This window comes from Falco punctatus (assembly GCF_963210335.1).
Source record: "Falco punctatus genome assembly, chromosome: 2".
Taxonomy (NCBI): Eukaryota; Metazoa; Chordata; class Aves; order Falconiformes; family Falconidae; genus Falco; species Falco punctatus.
In genome coordinates this window covers 17,844,807-17,867,388 of record NC_137581.1, presented here as the reverse complement: position 1 = coordinate 17,867,388, position 22,582 = coordinate 17,844,807, and the positions used below count along the sequence as shown (strand labels likewise).

The window sequence follows — 22,582 nt, the reverse complement described above, 5'->3', positions numbered from 1 at the left end:
AGAAGGCAGGAGTAAATGGTTGTTTTTTATTCTAAAATGAGATTACCAGTGGATTCATCAGGAGTCTCTTCTGTTCGACACATATATGAACTATCTGGAGGAAGGGATACTTTACGATCTGAGAATTTGTTCGTGTTACATAATTATTCAGGACTGTCAAAACCAGATCACTGTAAATCGTAAATTGTAGTATTTTGAAATACAAAGCTGGGGTTTTTCTAACGTTGTGAAACATACCTAAACAGATTCTTAAGATTCACTTTAGAGAGTTGCTGGAGAGATGTACATATTTTAATGATATGAGTCATCTGTCCTATTTTGAGTGCCGTCTGAAAGACATTTTGGGTATAAAAGGAATTAGGATTTCTAGCTGAGACACAGGCAGTTATGCTATAGACCTCTCAAGTAAGGAGAAGGAGATACCACCATAAATATAGAGGCAATAAATTCAGCTGAAAGTTAGGGCTGATGAGCGCAAAATGATGGTAATCATGAAGCTGAGTGAAGCCGTAACTCTGCATATACCACAAGAGGCTGTTACTGCTCGATTTGAGAGTCATTGGAAGTCTGCAGACATCTCAGTGCTGGTGTGATTAAAGAGAAAGAGAGTTTTGGAGATTGTGAAAAAAGGGAATTTAGGAGCAGTTTAGAACATGAAAAGCTACAATAGTGCACCCATAGCCTGAATACTACCCAAGCTTATAAAGCGTACCCTGTGGTCAAAGGCACAAAATGTGAATGAAACCTAAGTAAGCAAAATTTCTTCAGCTAGGGGTGGGGGGCAGAGGTGGGGCAGTGTGTTGGGGGTAACTGGTAGACTAGAACACACAATTAGCATAAAATATTATTAGAAAATAACTTTTTGTTTCTTGCATGTGAAGTGCTCACAGAGCAGAGTTTAACATGAAGGAGGTGTTTGGTTTTTTTTTTATTTTTCAGTGAAGAAGGAAATTGTAGAACTCACACTATAGAGCATGACATGCTGTGGAGGCCTTAATTGTAAGTGGGAGGAAAAAGATACAGTAACTTTGAAGTACAGTTTAATTGGTAAATATTAAATAGGGAGATCTAGACAGGTTTTGGTTCAGGATTTCCACAGTGAAATGCTGAGCTGCAAGTGTGTAGCAGGAGTGTCTCAGTTCTACATGCTTTGTTTATGCTTTTCCCCATACATGTTAGCCATGGCTGGAGACTGATTTTGCAGCATAAAATGATCATGCTGGATTAGAGCAACAACTAAGTTTAGTATGTTTCATTCTAAAGGCTTCTTTTTTCTTTTTCTTTTTCTTTTTTTTTTTTTTTTTTGTTTGGGTTTTTTTGATTTTGTTTAAAGATAAAATTTGTTAATAATTGTAAAAGACTGGATTGCATTTCCTGGCTTATGGAACTGCTTTATTTTAGTTTGGGAAGGCTCTGAAGTGCCTACTGACTCCAGTAAGCTTTGGGTCAGATGCTGTGTACTGTGTTTCTTTTTTGTTACCAGGCAAAGGTGCGCTACATCATTTTATTTTATTAGAACAAGCTTCCTGAATGAATAGCTAGCTCTTGACTAATCTTTTAAGGTTAAACCATGTTACTGATTTACTAGCAAAGTGTGCTGGAGCATGTGCTCAAGGTAGATGTTTTGTCAATTACTGTTGCAATGTATTTTTTGTTGTCCAGATTTTAATGTGTGGTACTGAAGTCCTCCAGTCTTATGCAATGTCACATTTAGGTTTTGAAGGTAATTTTGTTTGGCTTTTATGAAAAGTAATGTCATAGACGCCAGTTTTTCTTCTCTGTTAAAATCTGAAATGCTTTTCATAGTTTCTGTACAGGTGATTCCCAGCTCTTGTCACTGCAAAATGTGATGGTCTACTCCAGATGGTGCTGTTTCTTGATCCTGAATGAAGAAACTGGCTCCTCAGCATCCTGAGTTTTCCATGTCTTTCCATGTCTGTAGAATGCATTCTTGTTCACAGCATTACACATCAGTTTCACCGCTGAAGTGTTGGCAGAAGCCTGAAAAATTTGGTTGCCACCGTAGATATTCTAGATGGTTTCTTTATGTACTTTATAAACCTGTACTACACAAAGTATCTGCATTCATCTGTGGCTCAATGAGACAATCTTCAAAAATCTTGCTTCTTTCCTAAGTGGATTCAGCAAGGTGTTTTATGCCCAGCAGGAAGTCTAGCAACCAAACCTCTTTTGTCAGTTTTAATTTGATAACATAGTACACAAATTTGACACTTTACTTTCTCTTTGTGACTTCATTTGAGAAGTGGAAAAAATATCCACAAAAATGAATCTGTTATCTTTCAGAAGAGCGGTGGGAGCAAGCTGCTGGAAGTCCATAATCCTACCTAGGATGAGAGAAGGGAGATCCTATCCCTTAAACTCTATTGAATAATTTCATTCATCTTATCAGTCCAAACTGCTTTTGTTGACTGATTGTTGTGATTTCCTAGCAGTGCCTACTGGGATGGAAGTTATCTACTGCAGACAAGGCAATTGCTCTTGAAGAATGAAATATGGGGTATATTTTAACCACAGCCTTCCTAGAAAGATCTCTACTGTACGATTGGTTCTCATTACAGTGGTGTTTTTGCTTTCACAAGTTTTAATGTCAAATCTGATGCTAATGTGATTTGCGGGAAAACGTGTTTGATGGGTGGCTTGTCCTTGGGTTCAGTTGGATGCCTCTTTTTAGCTGAATGGAAAAAAAACCCCAAAACTTGTTTTAATTATCCAAAATTATATATATATATATATTAAAAATTACATTTCTTAGTTGTAAAATTGCTGGCTGCTCAGCCAAGTAAAACTAGACTGAACTTAAGGATCTTCTACTGCCATAATATAGTCAAATATGTCTGAGTTGGTTTTTTTTGTTTAGAGCTTATGGTCAGATTATATTCTTCCCTGTTGTCTGTATCTTGTTCAGTCCAGTGAATGTTCAGTGTTTGGTAGAAAGGTGGCTTTCCAGTCCTTACAACGCTTTGGTGTTCAGTGTGATCACCCTTATTATCACCTTTAATCCAGTGTGAATTTACCAGTGTGAACAGAGGAGCCTAAGTCCTCTGTGTCGTCATCACCTAAGTCCTGTGCAGCGTGTTTACTGCTGTGACATGTGGGACCATCCAGCAGTGTAATTCCCCATGCAGTTGTAGCTGTGGTCAGCTGTGGTTACCGCTAAGCGTATGGACTACAGCACTATTATTTCCTTCATGGATTTTCCCAGGGTTCTTATCACTTTCCCAGGCTATGCCAAAAAAAATAATATTCCAGCCACACACGGCTGTTGAGGACAGAGGAAATGGGCACTGCTCTCATAAATGGGAACAGAATGAGAATGGTTGACCAGCATATCCTCCAGCTTTTACACAGCTGAATGCTCTGCTCCACATGAATATCACTTCCCTAATATTTAGTGTTTTAATGGTATTTCAAATCATATACAGAATAGTTGTTATGAATCTCTGAAGATAATGTTGTAATTGCAGTTTTGTAAAGGGGGATGGGGATGTTGTGATAGAAAGACATAATTCATAAAATAATTTACTTTCTTAAATTGGCCTTGGAAGAAATATCGGTGCATAGGCCCGGAACCTCTATCTGTGAAATGTCTGTCTAATCCCAGTGGCAAATGATGGTCTATATAACATCTCCTGCCTGACTCCCCCTCAGATTCACAAACTAAACATATCTTGTGGTCAGGCCATACTTATCCTTAGAAGTCTTTTTCCCATCTGTAGAGTTTCCTTTTCTCAAGAGCTCCATGAGATCAGATGGAGGGAAAATGCCATCTCCTTGCTAATTCTTTACCTGTTGAGCCTATGTTTTAAATTTAGATGAAAAGTGAATTTTGATTTGTCATTCCTCTCTTGCTCATTCTTCTTTTTCTAGTCTTGATTCTAATACAACCCCATTGTACTTGAGACTGTTACCTTCTGTTACTTTTTACCTACTTCAAAGCAGGTTGGTGTGGATGTCAGTTGTCTCAGACAGTTTGAAGTACAGCCTTTCCTACAGCCACCCCTTGCATGCTGTCAAATCTATGAACATCATGGAAAAGCCCCAGATCTTTTAATTTTCAGTGGTGAAAAAGCTTTTTTTTTAAACAAAAATCAAATCCCCAACAATAATCTTCTTGATATATGGAAAAAAGCAGGCCTTAAAGTCAGATTCTTTCATATTTCACTGTTACACTTAAGGAAAAAAAAACACCCACCTGTTTGAAGTTACTTTATTTCTACTTGAGCTTGGACAGCAGTTTGGGCTCTCACTGCTATGGAAACATGACAATGGGATACAAAAACGTCAACAAAATATTTGAAAACCGATTATTTTTTTTCTTGCCAGTTTTAGAGTACAAAATATGTGTGAAGACTTAGGTTTTCATTACTGATAGCTTTAAGTACTCTCTGTAGTTCCTTCTGGCCTTGACTGTTGTAAGTAGTTCAGTTTTCTCAAATTCTTGCTGTTAAGACTTATGTAATACTTTCACTTATGTCAATAGATGCTTGTGGGTGTACAGAGATTGATTTCTATAATGCTACTTCAATATAAATTACCTTCTGTATGCATACATAAATTCTACTAAGGCATTTTTTTTCTTACATTTTACTAAAAGCAAGTGAGAAAGATTAACTCGCATTGTTCATCAGACCATTTAAATTTTGTCTGTAAACTCCTTTTATTTAGAAATCTGCAGTAATCCATAACATGAGTTTAAACAGAAAAAAAATTAAGCAGTGAATTTAAGCAGTGTCCCCTGGTTGGACAGGGAGGAGAATTGGAAAAAAAGTAAAACCCACGGGCTGAGATAAGAACAGTTTAATAATTAAAATAAAGTAAAATATTATAATAGTAATTGTAATGAGAAAGGAAGAAGAGAGAAATGAAAACCAAGTAATGCACAGTACAGTTGCTTGCCACTGCTGACCGGTGCTCAGCCAGTCCCTGAGCTGTGACAAGCCCCTCCCGGCCAACTCCCCCCAGTTTATATACTGAGCATGACGTTCTATGGTATGGAATATCCCTTTGGCTAGTTCAGGTCAGCTGCCCTGACTGTGCTCCCTCCCGGCTTCTTGTGCACCTGCTCCATGGCAGAGCACGGGGAACTGAAAGTCCTGGATTCAGTGAGCGCTGCCCAGCAGCAACCAAAGCATCAGTGTCTTACCAACGCTATTCTCATACTAAGTCCAAAACACAGCACTGTACCAGTTACTGGGAATGAAATTAACTCTGTCCCAGCTGAAACCGGGACAGTTAGTAATGCTGACTTTCATTTATGGATTTAGTAAAGACATATGCTGGTATTACATGTTTGCAAAAGGAGAATTTGCATGTTTCCATGCCTTAGTTCTGAAGTCTGTAAAATGGAAAATTGCTTTCAGCCTTATCTCATTTTTCTTGCTTTACAAACCAACCTGTTGCACACCTTTGCATTTCCATTACCATAAACCAAAATAATAGTCTAAAAACATTGTAAAAGCTAAAATGAAAAATGTTGGTGCTGCTACCATTATGTAATAAAGCTTTTTCTTCTTTTTCTTTACATGGTGAAGCCATTGTAGCACAGTATTTAAGAGATGTGGTAAAACTAACAGAGCTCTGGTGCACTGTTGCATTTTACATTTACATAAGGATCTAAGCATGTGCATGGTTTCCTGTGAAAAAAATAATATGAAAACCCAAGAGAAAGTAATTTCAAACACCTTGTTCTGCATTCTACTACATTTCAGTTCAATGCACTAAACAACTTCAGTTTGTGTGGACAGTTAAAGCTGTTCCTGCATGTGGAAAAACAAACCAACATCAGTGACAGCTGGGTTAGGAAAGAAGACCTGTGAACAGGAGGAACTGTTTAGATGCAGCCCATATTAAATGACTGTGTAAAACATTTGGCATTCTTTCTGAATTACATTAAAATTACAAGATATGTTGCAAATGAAGACTTGGGCAGGACAATCTTTTCTAGGCGTTAAAGTTATGGCCAGGGATAACTGTGAAGTTAAATGCTAATCACACTTTTAATAGCAGAATTACGTGGCTGAAGGTATTTTATTTGGTTTACATTTCACTGACTTCCATATAAAGTTTTATATGTCCTAATACCTAATTATAGCAAAATCTACAGTTTTCAAATTGCTGAAACAAGAAAGAGCTTGGTCCATAACCACTGAGCAGTACTGTCTGTTTTTCCTTGACTTCTGCTGCTCAAAGATAGTCCTGAACTACCTTGCTTATCACGATGATTCATGTTTTCCTGCTGCTAGTAACATAGGCCTTACATCAATGCACAGAGTGCTTTTGTTAAAATCCTTTGATACTATGTGTTTAAAATATTATTTATTTTACTGGGATGTTAGGCTTGGGAAGTGCCTGTATGCTGAATTATATACTGAATTAAACCTAGAAATTCAGATGTCTGTGCTCGTAGGGAGATTGGAGTTGTAATAAAGTTAACATGATAAAATTCTGTCTTGATTTGGCTTAAGCAAATGCTATTTGAGATCAGAAAGACTATTTTCTGAGGTGATTTTGTTGTAAACAATAGATGCTAAATGCCAAATAAATTTCATGAGATGTATTCATATGTCATTTAGGTCTATATTCTAAAATAATAGTTTTTTCTTCTTCATTGCAGCTTCTCAAAATATGAGCACAACATTCCACAAATATTAACTCTGTCATTTGAAGTTGAAGACGTCAGTGTTGCCATGACAATTTAAAACTAAACTGATACATTTTATACAATCTATGGATGTTTTTTCACAAATTTTCTAAGCAGATGCACTATTATTAGCTTATATGGAAGTGACTTTATCTATGATTGTGTTAGTGAGAAAACAGGAAAAGCAGAAGTTCAGTAGTTGCTTACAAAATAGAATAAGGAAGGAAGTGGAAAAGTAAGCATACAAAAAAGGTGAAAATAACCCACACTAGAAAGATGCAGGTATATTTTGTTACCATGCTAATTGTGTTCAATGAAATACCCTGTTTCATCCCCAAATTTCAGAGGAAATTTGAATACTTCTGAGTATGTTGTTTTGCCCTCTTATATAGGAATAATCCCTGATGATTAGGAGTTCCGTCTCTTGAGATTTCTTTTCGGTATCACAGTAATATTAAATCCTTCAGTAGGGATTTCTTTCTAAAGGGCACACCCAAAGAGCAAGGAATAGCAGCGGAGGGAGAGATAAGAGACACAACATGCAGCACACTTCAGATGGAGTGTGTAGGCAGCCAGCAGCATATAAGACTCCAAGGATTTTGCTTTGGAATAAGAAAAACAGAATTGGTTTAAGATGAAGCTATGAGATACAGTTCCAGCAATCTGAACATGTGCTGGCAGAAAAACGAGGCTGACCCTGGAGCATACCTGTACGTTGATCTGCAAGAGTTACTTTAGGAGATAGCCCCATGCCAAGATGTCTGATGGCTTCAGTAATGTAGAAAATAATAAAAGAATTCAGTTATTTTATGAACAGAATGTTATATAATGAAATTATTAATGTAATATATTTGTGTTATTAATGGTAATTATCACGTTAAGGATTTCATCAGCAAATACAACACTGTAATTTTTTTTCTTCTCTCAAGTCGTTCTCATTTATGCACAGTCAGATGCTGACCTCTTTCTGAATTCCTGTGCTGAATGGTTAGAGATCTCTTTCCTTTTCTTGCATTTGGGCCACATGTGCACTGTATTTGAGCTGTCCAAATGGGAGCCCAAAGAGTGAGTTTTATCTGCTCCTGAGAGAAGTCTGGATGCTTTCCCTGACTGCTGTTTAAGTGTTTGTGCATTACAGGCCTTTCTTGGCCAAGGCAAGCAAAATTATGATGCTCTTTCTGTTGCTTAAACCAAAACTACATCCTGCTTGTGGAAAATCCCCCATCAGACGGATGGTAGAAATTTCACAGTTGCACAATTATGCTATGAGGTGTAGGCAGCTATGTCACTTAACCTGGTGCTAAGAGTCCTAAAGCCGCCGGTGTGTTCTCTGGTTAATTGGTGCTTGCCAAAAGAGAAGGGAAGGTTGGAAAATAGTGCAGATAAAGGAAAAATGTGATAGATGAGCCCAGAACAAAAAAGTCAAATGAGAAAGAGAAGAAAAGGAACTGCGGAGATGATATGTCTTACGGGCATGTAAGGTCAGCTCTTTGTTTTGACCACTGTCTGGTAGAAACAAGGACTTCAGGTGCATTGCCTTTGTAGATGTCTGAATTTCATACATTAACTTCAGGCAGTTCAGTGATGTTTTGTAGGACATGCCAACTTAAAACTGATGGATCAGAGTGACTTCCTGCTTCTCCTTGATTTGTGTGCAGCACCTGAAATACAGCGCGGGCAATAGCAAGCAATAACCAGCCTGGTGAGGGAACTAAATACACAACTTCCAGAATGTATTGACTTTCACATTTAACAGGTGTGATACTTCAGCTGATGCAGAACAGCAGCTTTCCAGCAACTCTTAATACATCAGCGTAGTTCCTTCTTCGGATTTTTACTAGCTCCATCTTTTCTGTAGAAGAAGGTATCTATCAAAGAAATCAGTTTTAAAATGATTACTTGCTTTCCTTCTGGCATTTTGGAGAATGCTTTCTTCTTGTTCTTTCAGTTCTCCTTTAACTTTTTTTGAGAAATTTTGTTACAGCCAAATAATGCAATTGGGGGAGCACACTGGGAACCTTACCGTAAAAGTAAGAATATGAATTTTTTGGAAGGAAAATTCCATTTTCCTCCCAAATAATGTTTCAAAAAGGCCATTATTTAGAGTAGCAGTTAAAGAGTCTGCCATGGTAGCAGCTACATTTTATTTCATTTCTGACACATTGATGTTTAGCATTTGTAGGAATTAAGGGATAATCATATTTAAGGAATTATGGCTTTAAAAAATGCATTTTTTTTTCATTGCTACTGGCAAGGAATGTGTTAGTGATGTTATTGCTACTATTCCAATATTACAGAATAAATGTCATTAGTGGTTTTTTGTTTGTTATGAAGGCAGAAAACATTGCTGAATGGACTTTCAGTAGTACACAGTTCTTGCTAGATGATATTTTTGCCTGGTTTTAGGTTTCTTACTTCCTGGGCTGTTTTGAGGTATGTTGGAAGGACACTGGTAATAGGGGAGTTGTGAATAAATTCTTATTCCTTTCATGGCTGTTGTTTTTAGAGATGAAAATATATCCTGTTTTGACACTCTTTTAAAGTCATTTAAAGGATGTGATAAAACACAGCAAGAAATGAAAATTCAGGGACAGGGTGACCATCTGTAACTGGATCTCTTTGTCTCAGAGCTGCGATATAATGGCACTATGCATCGATGTACTAGACTTATGGCTTGAATACAGATCCTGTAAACTCCTTAAAGGTATGAAAAAGGGGAAAAAAATAATGCCTCCTTTTTCCACTTTGTCCTTACTTGTTTTTCTTGAGCTGGGGAAGGTTATGGTGCTTGAATATCATCCAGCTGGGCATAAATTATTAATGACTATGCTTGTTTTTATTGCACAAGCAGGTAGAAATATTTAAAATAACTTTTTTTCTTAGACCCTTCCTATTTCAAGCACTTATTAAAGCCTTTGAAACTGGGGAATTGCTTTCTTGAGCTGCCTTGCATTCCTTATTATCTTCTGGTATTCATTAGTATTGGAATGGGATCTATAATTTTATTGCTGGTAGAGACTCTGCGGTAGAGGTAATCTGAACCTGATCTATGAACACTCCTCCTCTATATTTATGGCTTTACTATGGCTTCTCTCCCCAAAATGCTACATTGCTGTCTACCTTTTCTTGTTCCTTCTCCAAAGGAATCTTAGGTTTATTTTACTTCCTCAGTGTGCTTCATCTGACCAACTTATATTACATCTTAAACCACAAGTGCAATGTTGTCTGGCTCCCATGGCCTCTAGCTATATGAAGAACTTTTCTACAGATCTTTATATTTCCAGAAAAAAATCCAAAATTTTGTTTAAGACTCTCTCTGACTTACTCTAGCTTAATGCATGTACTTTGGGTGGGTTCCAGCCTGCACTGGGAGCTTACATTGAATGGCTGATGTATGCACGTGATTCCACCTATGTATATAGCCTGTTTTGTAATATTAAAGTGAAAGTGATATTTAATCTTTTCCACTGTTTCCCTTCACTTTGAGGACTTTTAATTTTGAATCCTGACATTCTACCATTGGATTTCCAGGAAGAACTGTGAGAACTGTCTGTTACAATGGGGGAATCTTTCTCACCATTCTTTTGGGTGACTCCAGCTTTTGCGAATGGCTGGCTGGTTGTTTGTAAATCTTATGGATTATGCTTGTTTTCATGGATTCCACTCAAGGCTGTGTATTGGACTTTATATTGCTTCAGACCTACCCTTAAATTTGAGTCATTGAATTATGACTATTTTTTTCATATTGTATTGAACGTGATGCAGAAAAGTAAAATTCCTCAGGAACAGTTACATCATTTCTTTTTTGGTCTTACTGAATCACCATCTGAAGTGTAGGGATCTTCTATTGGTCATGACTGTATGAGGAGAAACCAAATCTGGTCTTTAGACAGCACTTTCTTTATTAAAGTTCACTGCTTTTTAGGTGAGCATTCTGTTTTGGGTCCTAGATAACTCATTTTATACAGTACTTTATCCGCTGTTGAAGAAAGGCATCATCCAGCCTATGTAATAAGATGAATATTTATTTCATCACAGGAGGATGTGTAGAGTGTTTTGAGAAGTACTATTATTTAAAAGAGGTTGTGCATAAAAAACCAGGAATTCCCATGACTACTACCAAGTGCAAACAGAGCAAAATAGTAGCAGTACTCTGTGCTGCGTATGATACTGCTGATAGCCAAGGTGTTTTGACTTCCACTCTTTGTTTTCTTTGTATCTGACAGCTGTCTTGTTTCATGTGTATCTGCATTCTCATGGCAGACTTTTTTATTAAAAAACAAAACAAAACAAAAACCCCTCAACAAACAAAGAAAATAGTAAACATTTACTTCTGGTAATAACAAAGTAGTGCCATCTGTAGGTAGTGCTTATTGGTGTTTCTTGTAGTGAAGCTTTAATTTTACTTTTCTTGTGTTTATATGACAGAAGAACAGTCTTGATTTTTGACACCTAAATCACTGAGTGTTTTTTCTGAAGCTCAGGAGTTTCCTGGTTATTTTAAATAAAGAATTACAGCATTGCTGTAAAAAAATAACAAGGATGGAGTTGAATTGTTGAACTTGGGTTTGGTCTGCAAGTGGCTTCTTGAAGGAAATGCACATAAGCAGTTAAATGGAGAACTGCAATATTTAGGAAAAGCAAGAGCTGTTGTGTGTGTTATTTTGCAGGGGAAGTTACTTATCTACCCTACAAAATAAAATCTCATTATTTTTTTTTTAATATCAGGTTATCTACATAAACTACATCTGGGATATTTGGGAGATTTTCTTTCATTAGGAGTCTGTGCTTCAGTTATGATAGCATGCCTTCCAAATGCCTCTGCTAATATTAGTCCTTTGCTAGAGCAACCCAGTCAGTGTTCTAAAAAATATTAGGATTTGTTGTGAAGACACTTCTACATTCCCTTAGCAATTCTTGGAGCAAAACTACTCATACATAAATCTGCCAAGACTCTGAAGGACCAGCACCTACAATATCAAGAAATCTGTATAGCATGCTGTCTTTTTTTTCTCGCTGTCATTTTGATGAGGAGATTACTGAAACTATTCAAGGTAAAATTATAGTCGAGTGTAGCATAGAAGTATTGCAGCGCTGAGATTTCATTTAAAGAGAAAAACTTGAAAAAATATTTTGAATGCTTTTTACATTTGCTTTAGCTATATGTGTTGAATATTTAGGGTATTATTGGCATATAATTTTAAAGTTATGTAGAGCAGCCAGAGCAGAAAACAAGGAAATACTTTTCTAAGTCCTTTCAAAAATGAATTTTTACAATCAAGACTTGCTAATTTTTGATTTATGTAAGATATCATGGGATTTTCTTGTCATCAGAATAAAGATTGATAAAACCTGATTATAAATATATAAAAAGTGTTCCATGAGTTTTGAAGCTTAATGAAATCTACTGTCATTTGGGTTTGAGTCCCATGACCACCATGCTTTATTTGCTTGCTTTTCTGTTCATTGTCTCTTGCTGCTATTGCCTTAAGCCTGCCTTCTTACCATTTCTTCTGTCACCTTGCATCACCTTCCGTTCCTCCAGTTCCCATCTACAGACTTCATCCCTCCTAAAAATGGGCTAGGTGAGACGTATCCAGTTTGTGTGGGTTTCCACTATTAGGATCCTGTAAAATACCACTGACCTTCAAGCATGTCTTCATAACAAATCTGGTATTTTCAATTTCCTTTTAAATGTGGCACGTTTTTAACTAAAATGTAGCAATTTAATGACCAAGCAAAAAAACCCCTGTGGATCATTCAGCCTTATTCCTGGTAATGTTCTAGTTGTGTTCGTTATCCATATCTAGCAACAGGTGCACTCAGGAAAGGCTAAATATCAAAGACAAAGACTCTTTTCTTCACAAAATGGCTTAATACTGTTCACTTGGTAAGAATAATGGCATATTTTCACTGGATATGAATATGAGGGACAGAGTCATGGTCTAATTACTTCCCAAATGATGATCTATTGGATAGTGATAGTCAGGAGAGGAGGAGGGGGAAGACAGGAATAAAGTATATGATAAGATACGATTTTAAAAATTGTGCATCTGTTTAAAGCTGAAATTATGTCAAGATAATATTGAAATACTTTCTCACTGCTGTCACATGTCTATATTTTAATATCTATACTGTCTAAAGCTGTGTATGACTGTACTCAGGAGGGATGTACCTGATCATTGCATGTGCTGCACATGCCCTATGGGAGAAAGCAGTGCTGCTGCTTTTCTCAGTAAAGGATAGTACAAAGAGCTAAGTATTTTTTCTTGCATATTTATATACACATGCAATTTTTCTGTGCATCTTTTCAGCTCATGGAAAAAACTGACAGAGAGTACTACACTCTGGATGACATGTTTGTTTCCAAAGCAGCCAAAAGAGCGCGCAGTGGGGAAGAGGAAGAAATACAAAGAAGAAAAGCAATACGTGAGCACCAGCAGCTTGCTGCACACATGGAAAAGTGCCCATACTGCTTTGATAGCAGTGAACTTTCTAAACATCTTATTATTGCAATTGGCACCAAGGTAAGAAAATAGCAATTTAACACAAATGTAAAAATAAGAAGGCAGTGTTGATATTAGAGTGCCTGAGATTAAGAATAAAATTGCTTCTGTCAAATGATTTATTGTTCTGCATCTTATTTTCCTTGCCCTTCGATTTGATTTCACAAAACCTTAAGGGTGAGGGAGAAAAAGATATAGATCTGTCATGGATTTTAAAGCTAATCTTTGATATCAGAACTTCACATTTGTGGATTTGTGGAAGACAGGAGTAATAATGAAAGATCTGAGTGCAGAGATTAGAGTGCACTACACTGGAGGAAATTTGAATGGAACTGTATCTCAATGTTATCAAAGAAAATTTAAGTGGAAAATTCCATTTTTAAGCCTAAAATCCTTTGAAATAGACAAGTTTGTTTCAGGGAACCTTCCTGTTTCTGTTAATGCTTTTAAAAGTTGCATAAATATTTTGATTTATAACATCTGAAATGCTTCAGTATAGGCTTTGTCATTCTTTTTCCAAAGTTTTAATTTTTTAATTATTATTATTATTATTATTATTATTTATTTATTTTTATATTTATATATATTTATATATATATTTATTATTGATGTTTTTCATTTGATTTGGGACTTTTCATAGGCTAATGAATTAAATTAATAGATACATACTATGGTACATTGCGTTTATTTTTAAAATATAGATAGATTATATATACACATACACAAATATACATCTGTATTTATGCATTTATATATCTCTCTTATTAAAAATGCATACATAGTCCATTATACTTTCAATATAGAGATCTAAACAGTGTGATTTTGTAACAGTTAGGATACTAGGCCTATAAGGCTGATATTACTGCCTTATTGGTGGACCTGCTCTCTGGGTAATACTAGTTCATTGGAGCTACTGATGAATAACAGGACCTTTTAAAAACACTAAAATTACTAATACCTTGCTGTGATTAGAAGGTGATGGCTTCTATTGGTTTGAATTTAGCAAATGATGTATTTCTTAGCCTTAGCAATGGGAAGCTTACTAATGCTAGAAAAATGGGCACCTCATTTTTTGCTTGCTTTTTGTAGGTTTACTTGTCTCTACCAAGGAACGAGTCCCTTACTGAAGGTCACTGCCTGATAGCCCCTCTACAGCACCATACTGCAGCCACTCTTTTGGATGAAGACATCTGGGAAGAAATCCAGGTCAGCTAAGGAACTGTCTCATGTTCTAACAGTTTTGTAAAATAATGTTTTGAACAATAACATACTTGTTATAAGTACCAATGTTCATAATTTCCAGCCTGGCAGTTCTTTTCTGATTCCACTAAGGGGCAGAACATTTTTGCACTGTAGATGAAAATTAGTGGTCAAATATTGAAAAAGGGAGATGCAGGGTAAACACTGAAGAAAAGTTCCTATTTATAAGCACTAGAAAAAGTTGCCTGGAGTGCTGCAGAACCTCTGTCTTTGGAGGTCTTTGAAGTGAGGTTAGGGGAGCATCTATTGGGGGTGACTTGGGTACAGCTGATGCCTTAACAGAAAGCCAAATAACTGGTTTCACAGTTAGGATTTCCTTGGGAGTGCCAAGGAAAAGAAAAGGATTGTTAAGGAAGAAAGATCACTTATAACGAAACACAAGCTGAAGACAGGTTGTTTACATATCTTCAGTTTTTTTAAGCTAATCTGGGGTTTAGGTGGATGCCAATTGAGAGAGAACGATCTCCTCCTCCTTTAAATCAGTGAGGTCCCTGTTAGAATCCAATTTCTTACCTTTTTTGAAAATAATTAATACAATCAACTGCCAAGCGTAATGGGTCATGCTTTCCAGCTGTTCTTATGAAGACATTTTGAAGGTTTTGAGTTCTGTTTTCCTTGGAAAAGGAAAATCAAGGGAAGAATGTTACAAGCTTCTGCCTAAGAGATTGACTATGATTGTCAATATCCCCTCCCCCACCCCTACTGCCATCAGGATTATTATAAGAGGAAAACAACTTGCAACCTCTTATATCAAAATATTGGAGACTGTTTCAGACTAGAGAAAGGCTTTATGGCTTGCAGTTGCTTAGATTTAAAAACAGGTTAATTCATGAGTTTGAAATGGTTTAAGTAACATGGGTCTTGCCTCAGGTCTGGCAGATAGATTCTCTGACTTTCCAAATTAGCTCCCCGCATTGATTCTCATGGTTGATGTGGTTTGTATACAGTGTTTCTTGGTAAATTATGCTCCCTCCCAAGCAGGTAGGGAAAGGAGTTCTTTTATATATTGACAGAAATGCCTAAGAAAGTTGGATAAGAAGCAAATAAGTGCAACAAGTGGAATCAGGAGGAACAACAGAGCATGAGGAGAAGTGATAAATATATTTATTCTATATCTTCTATTTATCCTAAACTTTTCTAACTGAATAGATTATATTTTTTCTAAGTTTGTGTGAGAAGGAAAATAGGATAAAGAAAAGGTAACCAAATGCAGTTCCTGTATTCAACACTAGTATTTTCCTTGCTATAAAGTGCAACTAGTTGGTAAAACCATTGTTCATTGACCCTGTGAGTATATTCATAGGCAGTTTAAACATTTTTTTACAACAATGTACTTTGGGAAGTGATGAACACAGATTCCCCCCTGCTTTTATGTAATTCAGTAGGAAGAGCCTGAAAGGCTTTAGCAGGGATATAAGCATACACTTACTCAGTGACTAAACTGATTTTTATGCTAGAGGCATATTTTGTATTAATTTTGAGGGGAAAAATCACAGTTCAGATATTCATAAAATGTTGTATTGAGCACATGTTTTAGCTAACCACTTTTGCAGGGATGTTTTTTTAAGATATGTTGGAATAAAGCAAGAAGGGTTCTTTTATACAGTATGCCTTCAAGCACTTGAATTTAATGTATTGTGTGCTTGAGACTGGTGTGCTCACTTGCCAAAGTATGTATGCCATTTTTTTTATGTGAAGATATATAAATCTTTATATGTTCTGTATTGACTGAACTGTTACATGTATCAATGGTGTGTGCATCCGAGCGTAAGCCAAGCCCTCTTACTTGCTCTTACGGTTTTGTCCTTTCCAGTGCTAATAATCCTTGATGTTTTGGCCCACTCAGAAAAGTGCAGTGTATTTAAACCCAAGACAATGCAGTCTGGGAAACATTAGCTAACATCTGCAGATATTCTAGGCTTTTCAGTGGATTTGTATTTCAGTTGATATTGCAGGGTAGCAACTCTTAAGTAATAGTCTTTCCCAACCTTTGGTTTAATGTTTCTCTTACCTCACTAGAGTTGCTTGCTTTGCTGTATTTCAGAATTAGAGGTCTGGGGGCTGTGGTGAGAGGGAGAAGACAAAAAGTTATTAATTCAGAGTTGCCCGTCACTCTGCGAAGTAAAGTCCCGAATCAGTCATGGTACAGTGATGTATTCACAGGTTCTAGCTGTTTCATCGGTCGTTTTAGGAGTGGTGGTGCTAGTGTGTTCTTGTCACAGCATGGAGCAGCTTATTTGGGAGGGAAAATTCAGGCCACAAGGGCCACCTTTGGAGAGCTTAAATACCTGGTTAAGATATATATTTGGCCAAGTTTCTTAGACTTTTATTTTGATTCCTACTGTGCAAGATGACAAAAGGGTGGGGAGAAGACAGCTCAATTTCTAGTCCTTTTGCATCAAAAACCTGGTAGTGATTTGTTTTCCATCTGTTTTACTTCAGTACTTGCTGATGCTTATGAATATGTGTAGTTGCTTATGCTTGTTTAATTCATCAACTCTCCAATTAAGATAGGGAATCTTAAACCTTTAGATGAGATTAACCTTTTAGTTATGTTGTTTGTACATCTAAGCGTTGTTAATTGAAAAAAAAAATCAATGCAAAAAAGACAACCTGTGAATTATGTGAGTCGTAGATTTATGGTACCTGTAGTCTGAGGCTCATACAGTTTTAGTGTTTTCTTGGTTTACGCTATGGAAATGGTATAGGGAGAATACAAAAATGTTCACTTTTAAAGAGCAGTTTTCAAGCTCTTGAGATATTTTCAGAAACATTCACCTGTCACAGTCAGATCTTTTGTGCATTTGAAAATTAATCTGAATGTGTCTCAGAAATCATGCCATGTACTATGTGTGGTAATTTCATTCAGCATCTACATTGTGAGCTGTAGGATGATGCTCTTGCATATCTTGGATGCAAATTCCACCTGCCAAGGGTCAGGGAGCAGCTAGAGCAGGCTGCTCCGTAGGAAGGCAAGTCAAGGGTAGAAGGTGATGGGCAAGGCAAGTGGGGGAAGTCACCTCACTGGCAAGGCACAGTCCCATGGTACCCAAGCTAGGAGAAGGGAGCAGGTCCCATGAGAGTAGACTGGGTCATCCATGGCCCAGTGATGGCCAGACAAGTCTACAGTGATGACTTAGGTTCAAGGTCAAGTCAGCAAGTCAGGGCCAAGATCTGCCAGGTACATAGCTGGGCACAGGCAACCCTGAAACAGCTCAGGCAAGGAGCAGAAGTGAGGGCCTGAGCTTAATTGCAGCTCCTGAGTGATGAGGGGCCAGGCCCATGCTTCTCGTAGCTCTTTTTTCCCCAGTTTTTTTGCTACGTCTGATCCCACCTTACAGCTGCAGCATGTCAGAGCTGCCCACCTGCACGGGCGGCCAGAGCATCAGCAGGCAGGAGAGGTTGCAGAGCCTGGTGGGCATGTGCCAGGCCCTGGCGCTGGAGCTAGCAGAATCGTAACTTGAAATACACTTTGAATAGGTGCAACACCTAATCCCTATGAAGGGGAAGGGGCCAGATGTATTAAGTATTACATTTTGTTAACTTCCATATAATAAAGTTGGTGGTTATAGCCATGGCTTTCTTTTGAGGCAACATTAATATTTTCCTTAAAGGTGAAGCATGCCTAGTGGAAATGTCTTTTTTTTTTTTTTTTTTTTTTTAACCCTGTGTAATTGGAAGGAGTAGTGAAAGGATAATAGTAGCTATAGTCAGAACAAGGCAACACATTACCTTCTTAGAAATCACAAGCTTGGGATCTACTGTTAAAGCCATATTGTTTTATGGAGTATCAGAGTTATGAAATTGAATGTAGTTTTAATTTCAACTGTAAAATTACACAGTATTTATTAAAACTGTGTTTGTAGTGTTAATTATAATGCATATTTCACAGTAATTTTCTAGACTTTCTATGTTTGTGTCATAGGAAGTATAGTTCATATTAAATTTCAGAATACTACAGAATTTTCCTAGTATGATTGCTACTGTTATCCACGTTATTATGAGTATATTATGAATATAATATGATCATGAAATAATACAAAATATTATATCTGAAAGCTTTGGAAAGTTAATTCAAATTATACTTTTTTTTTTTAAACAGATGTTTCGAAATGCGTTGGTGAAAATGTTTGAAGCTAAAGACTTGGACTGTGTGTTCCTAGAAACAAACATGAGTACAAAGAAACGGTATCACATGGTATACGAATGCATTCCTCTTCCAAAAGAAGTAGGGGATATGGCTCCAATCTACTTTAAGGTTCGTAAAAATGATTTTTCTCAGGTCATTTCAATGTATGTATCATAATTAATCTATTTCTGGAAAATTTCTTTTGATATTCAAATACTAGTTTTGAAAAGGTGGATTCTTTGATCCTACTACTTGATTGATTCTTTGATCATATTCCTTGATCTTAAAACAAGCCCTGTGTGGTAGTTCTGTTCTTCAGGTAGTCAATGGAAGAGCTGTATGTCACTGTGCAGTTGTCTCAAGTCTGACTGCACTGAGAAATACTGGAGGAAGAAGAGAGAACTGTAGTTTCTTGAAGTTCTGTAAGGATTGCAGTACTTCTTCCTTAAGTCCTGTAGTATGAACTTAAAACACCATGCATGTGCTTGGCAGGCATAACATGAGAAAATAATATCAGCTGTTTTAAGAAATACCGATATACAACGTTTCATCCCCATTTTATTTCAGTAAGCCGAGTACAGTAAGCCCATTTCTCGTCTCTTTCCCCTGACCCTGTAAGGAAGGGCTCATTTAAGCTTTTACTTTGAACTGAGGCCTTTCAGCTTTCAGCAACTGGATTATAATTTGGCTTTTATAAGTAAATTATTTGATTTGTTCTTTCTGGAAATAATGTGATTGTTTTTTGATGAAGTGGAGCAGTCAGTACAATGAACAGCAATGCAGTAACTTTTACCACGTTTCAAACTATTCACCTGGCTGATTTTATTGCTATGCTTCAGGTGCTGGTAAAACGTTGTATTTTGTCTGAATACTAAAGGAAGGACAACATACAAGATTTAATGCAAAGTCATTTGCTTAAAACTTTCTTTCAGAAGTTTCCACTATTGAAATACACAGCTAATGAAATTTAAAACTATATCCTATATATAAAACACTATACCCACTTCCAAACTATGGAGGATACAGGCAGCTTTAAAGTTTTTCAAGGGCAATCAGCCTTCTAAGCTGGTTCTCCTCTTTGTTTTTTAAAAAGAAAAAAAAAAAGCTAATATATTGTAATGAATTTATAAGAGGTTTTGTATGAGCTTAGTAAAGAGATAATGTGACTTTTTAGTTAAAACTAATTAGAGATAATTTGTATCAGGAAAAAGTTAATTTAAAAAAAAAAAACAACAAACAAACCAAAACAAACCCTGAATCAAAACAAAAAAAACCCACCCAGGATTAAGTGATTTTGAAGATATTACATGATGTCTTTATAGTTAGTTGTGGAAATCAGAAAGATTGCCAAAAATAATGTTACTTTGTTAAGAAAGAATTGGTACTTGCAGTGCGTTGTACTTCACTACATTGAAAAGTTAGTTCTTTGTTTGCTTTTTGAAGGACTATTTTCACATCTAGATAAAATGATTTTACAGAAAGCTATAATGGAGTCTGATGAAGAGTGGTCCATGAACAAGAAGTTAATTGATCTTTCTTCAAAAGATGTTCGGAAATCTGTAAGTAACGAGATCTATTGAACACTGAATTTCTCAGCAAATTTTTCTCATCTTTTTTTCATTATTAACTGTTTCAAAGAGAGAAGAAAAGGAACACAATTAGATTAGTGCATCAGGAGACGGCATTGGTATGATGAGAATTAAGAATCTGAACTCCTAACTGACATTAGGGAAAAGATTCCCATGTATTTCAACAATTTAACTGAGCCACAAGCATTGGTTGAGAACAAAACTGGCACTCTGAGGACATGTACCAGCATAATTTTCTTCATTAACTTTAAGAATTAAGGTAGACCAAAGATTTTCAGATTACTGTCCTGGAAAAAATCGATGTGTCTATTTCTTTGACCTAGAACAGCATTTTGTGTTCCTAAGTTTATGAAGCAAAAATGTAAATAGCATTATTAAGTGTTTTTTTCTAACACAAGGGACCAGAACTCCTATCTGTCTCCTGGATATTAAACTGAAATGTCTTTGTATATGCAAATCGTAAAGGAATAATACTGAAACTGTTAGGTTCGAAGATTGTTCCATCTTTTTACTATTAAAGTGAAAGATAGGTAGTATATAGACTTTACCACAAGTAGTTTACTGTGTGGACTGCTGTGACAAAAATGAACTCCATCCCTGCCAGACCTGATACATTGCTACAGACAAGTAAGATAAACCTGACGTTTTCCTTAAGGTGTCACCTGCTGACCCATTTTTTCCTTATTTAATGATTTGATATTTTTTTTAGTTCATTCAGTGTTTTTATGTTTCTTGCTATGCTATATTGCCCCTCTGTGTTAAATCTTAATTATTTTTAGAGGGAATTTTCAAGCAACACATGGAACATGCTCTGTGAAAATTGTGCAGTTATTTGGACTGTAGCAGAGGAAATGGTTATGAATTTGAGGCTTTGTAAACTTATCTGCACAGGAACACCCCCAACAACCAAAAGAGTGGAAAATAACTTGTAGTGAAACAGCAGAAATTATTCGCAGTACTGTAGCAATAAATAAATCCCACTTCTCTGTCAGACTGAAGGCTCTTTTGCTGTGGCACTATAACCAGCGTCTCCTCTGTAGGCTGACTGAATTATAAAATTATCTGATTCAGCAAGTTAATGATAACTCCCAGTCGTGTAGTGGGGTTTTCTGGTAGTGTGTTCTCCATAGAGGTGTTTCCCCTTCCCCCTGAGTGCTAATGTTTCCACTGGTAAATATTTCCTGTTATCACACAATACTTTATCTTTAATAAATGCAACTTGCTGGTGGTTGTCTTAACATTTCTACTCAACCCATGTAATACAGAGATGTGGAGCCGGGAAGGTATTTGCTCAGCGTGCATGCTGCTGCCTGGTCCCTTCCCATCTCTTACCTGGTGCTGCAGCAGTGGCCTCTGGAGGTTCTGCCACCCAGTAACCACCTTTTCAGGTTTTGGTTTCTTTTTGTCTAGTAGTTGAGTGTTATTCTTTCCCCTTAATCGTTTGGTTTACTGTTTCTTTCTCTGTTGCAATTTTACACTACACATACTTAGTCTGAGAGGTGGTTTAAAAGAAAATGTGATGCTGTCAACTGTAAAACTACTTTAAAATTCATTAAGTTTTAGGGTGGTTAACTAAATGCCTATGGTCTGTTAAATGTCTGAAAATGTGTGTTTATGTGTATAGGTTCCTAAAGGATTACCATACTTTTCTGTGGACTTTGGCCTTCAAGGAGGATTTGCTCATGTCATTGAAGATCAGCACAAGTTCCCTCATTACTTTGGAAAGGTATTGTAATGTAAAAGATCAATTTACCAATTATACTCTGTTCTGTAAAATTTAAGTAATTAAAATAGATGCTACCAGAACAGTCACTCTGTACCTTATCCCAGTTTGGTAGCTGGCTTTTCTTGGTGAGCCATCTTCACTTGCCTTGTTTAATAAAGGAATAGTTAATTTCTTCCCTGGTTGATACTCAGTGATTCTAGATCCATGTTTCTTTTGAATTCGTAGAAACTCTAGTTATTTGACATAATCTAAGAGATGGGAAATACTTGCATCTATTTAAGCGTTTTCACAGCTGTAGTACTCTTATACAGGTGGACTGATTTCTGCTTGCATAAATTTGGGTGCATCCACACACACTCAGAGATGACTCCTTGTAAAATACTTGTATGGTTAAATTACTCCATGTGGTATATAGTATATACAGGAAGAGCTGCAATAAATTCCTTCTTTCTTTATTATGTCACAGCAATCATTTATTGAAAAGGTCAATATTGCAAAAACATTAAGAGTGACTGGGGAGGAATTTAACTTACTCCAAAAGGACTTAAGAGCAAAGTGGGCAGCTTTCTTTTTTTCTGAACTTTTCTTAGTCACAAATGTGCTAATGTATTGACAGTCTTGCAATGTTAGGATATTTATGCAGCACTTTGCTGTGCTGTGCTTTAAGAGTTTTACTGAGACAACCATCTAACAACTATAGTTCTAATTTTT

At 36.5% G+C, this 22,582-nt stretch overlaps 1 protein-coding gene across 2 annotated transcripts in view; it reads left to right on the top strand.

Moving 5' to 3' along the window:
• The window catches only part of CWF19L2 (CWF19 like cell cycle control factor 2), a 104,588-nt gene that overhangs the window by 60,947 nt on the left and 21,059 nt on the right, over positions 1-22,582 (top strand). For both annotated transcript variants that reach the window (XR_013926314.1, XM_080377061.1), the window contains exons 13-17: positions 12,976-13,188; positions 14,257-14,373; positions 18,530-18,685; positions 20,035-20,115; positions 21,770-21,871. Coding sequence is in view for 1 of the 2 variants with exons in the window: in XM_080377061.1 (XP_080233187.1) it covers positions 12,976-13,188; positions 14,257-14,373; positions 18,530-18,685; positions 20,035-20,115; positions 21,770-21,871 (669 nt within the window). In the remaining variant the exon portion in view is untranslated. The remainder of the gene's footprint in view (positions 1-12,975; positions 13,189-14,256; positions 14,374-18,529; positions 18,686-20,034; positions 20,116-21,769; positions 21,872-22,582) is intronic.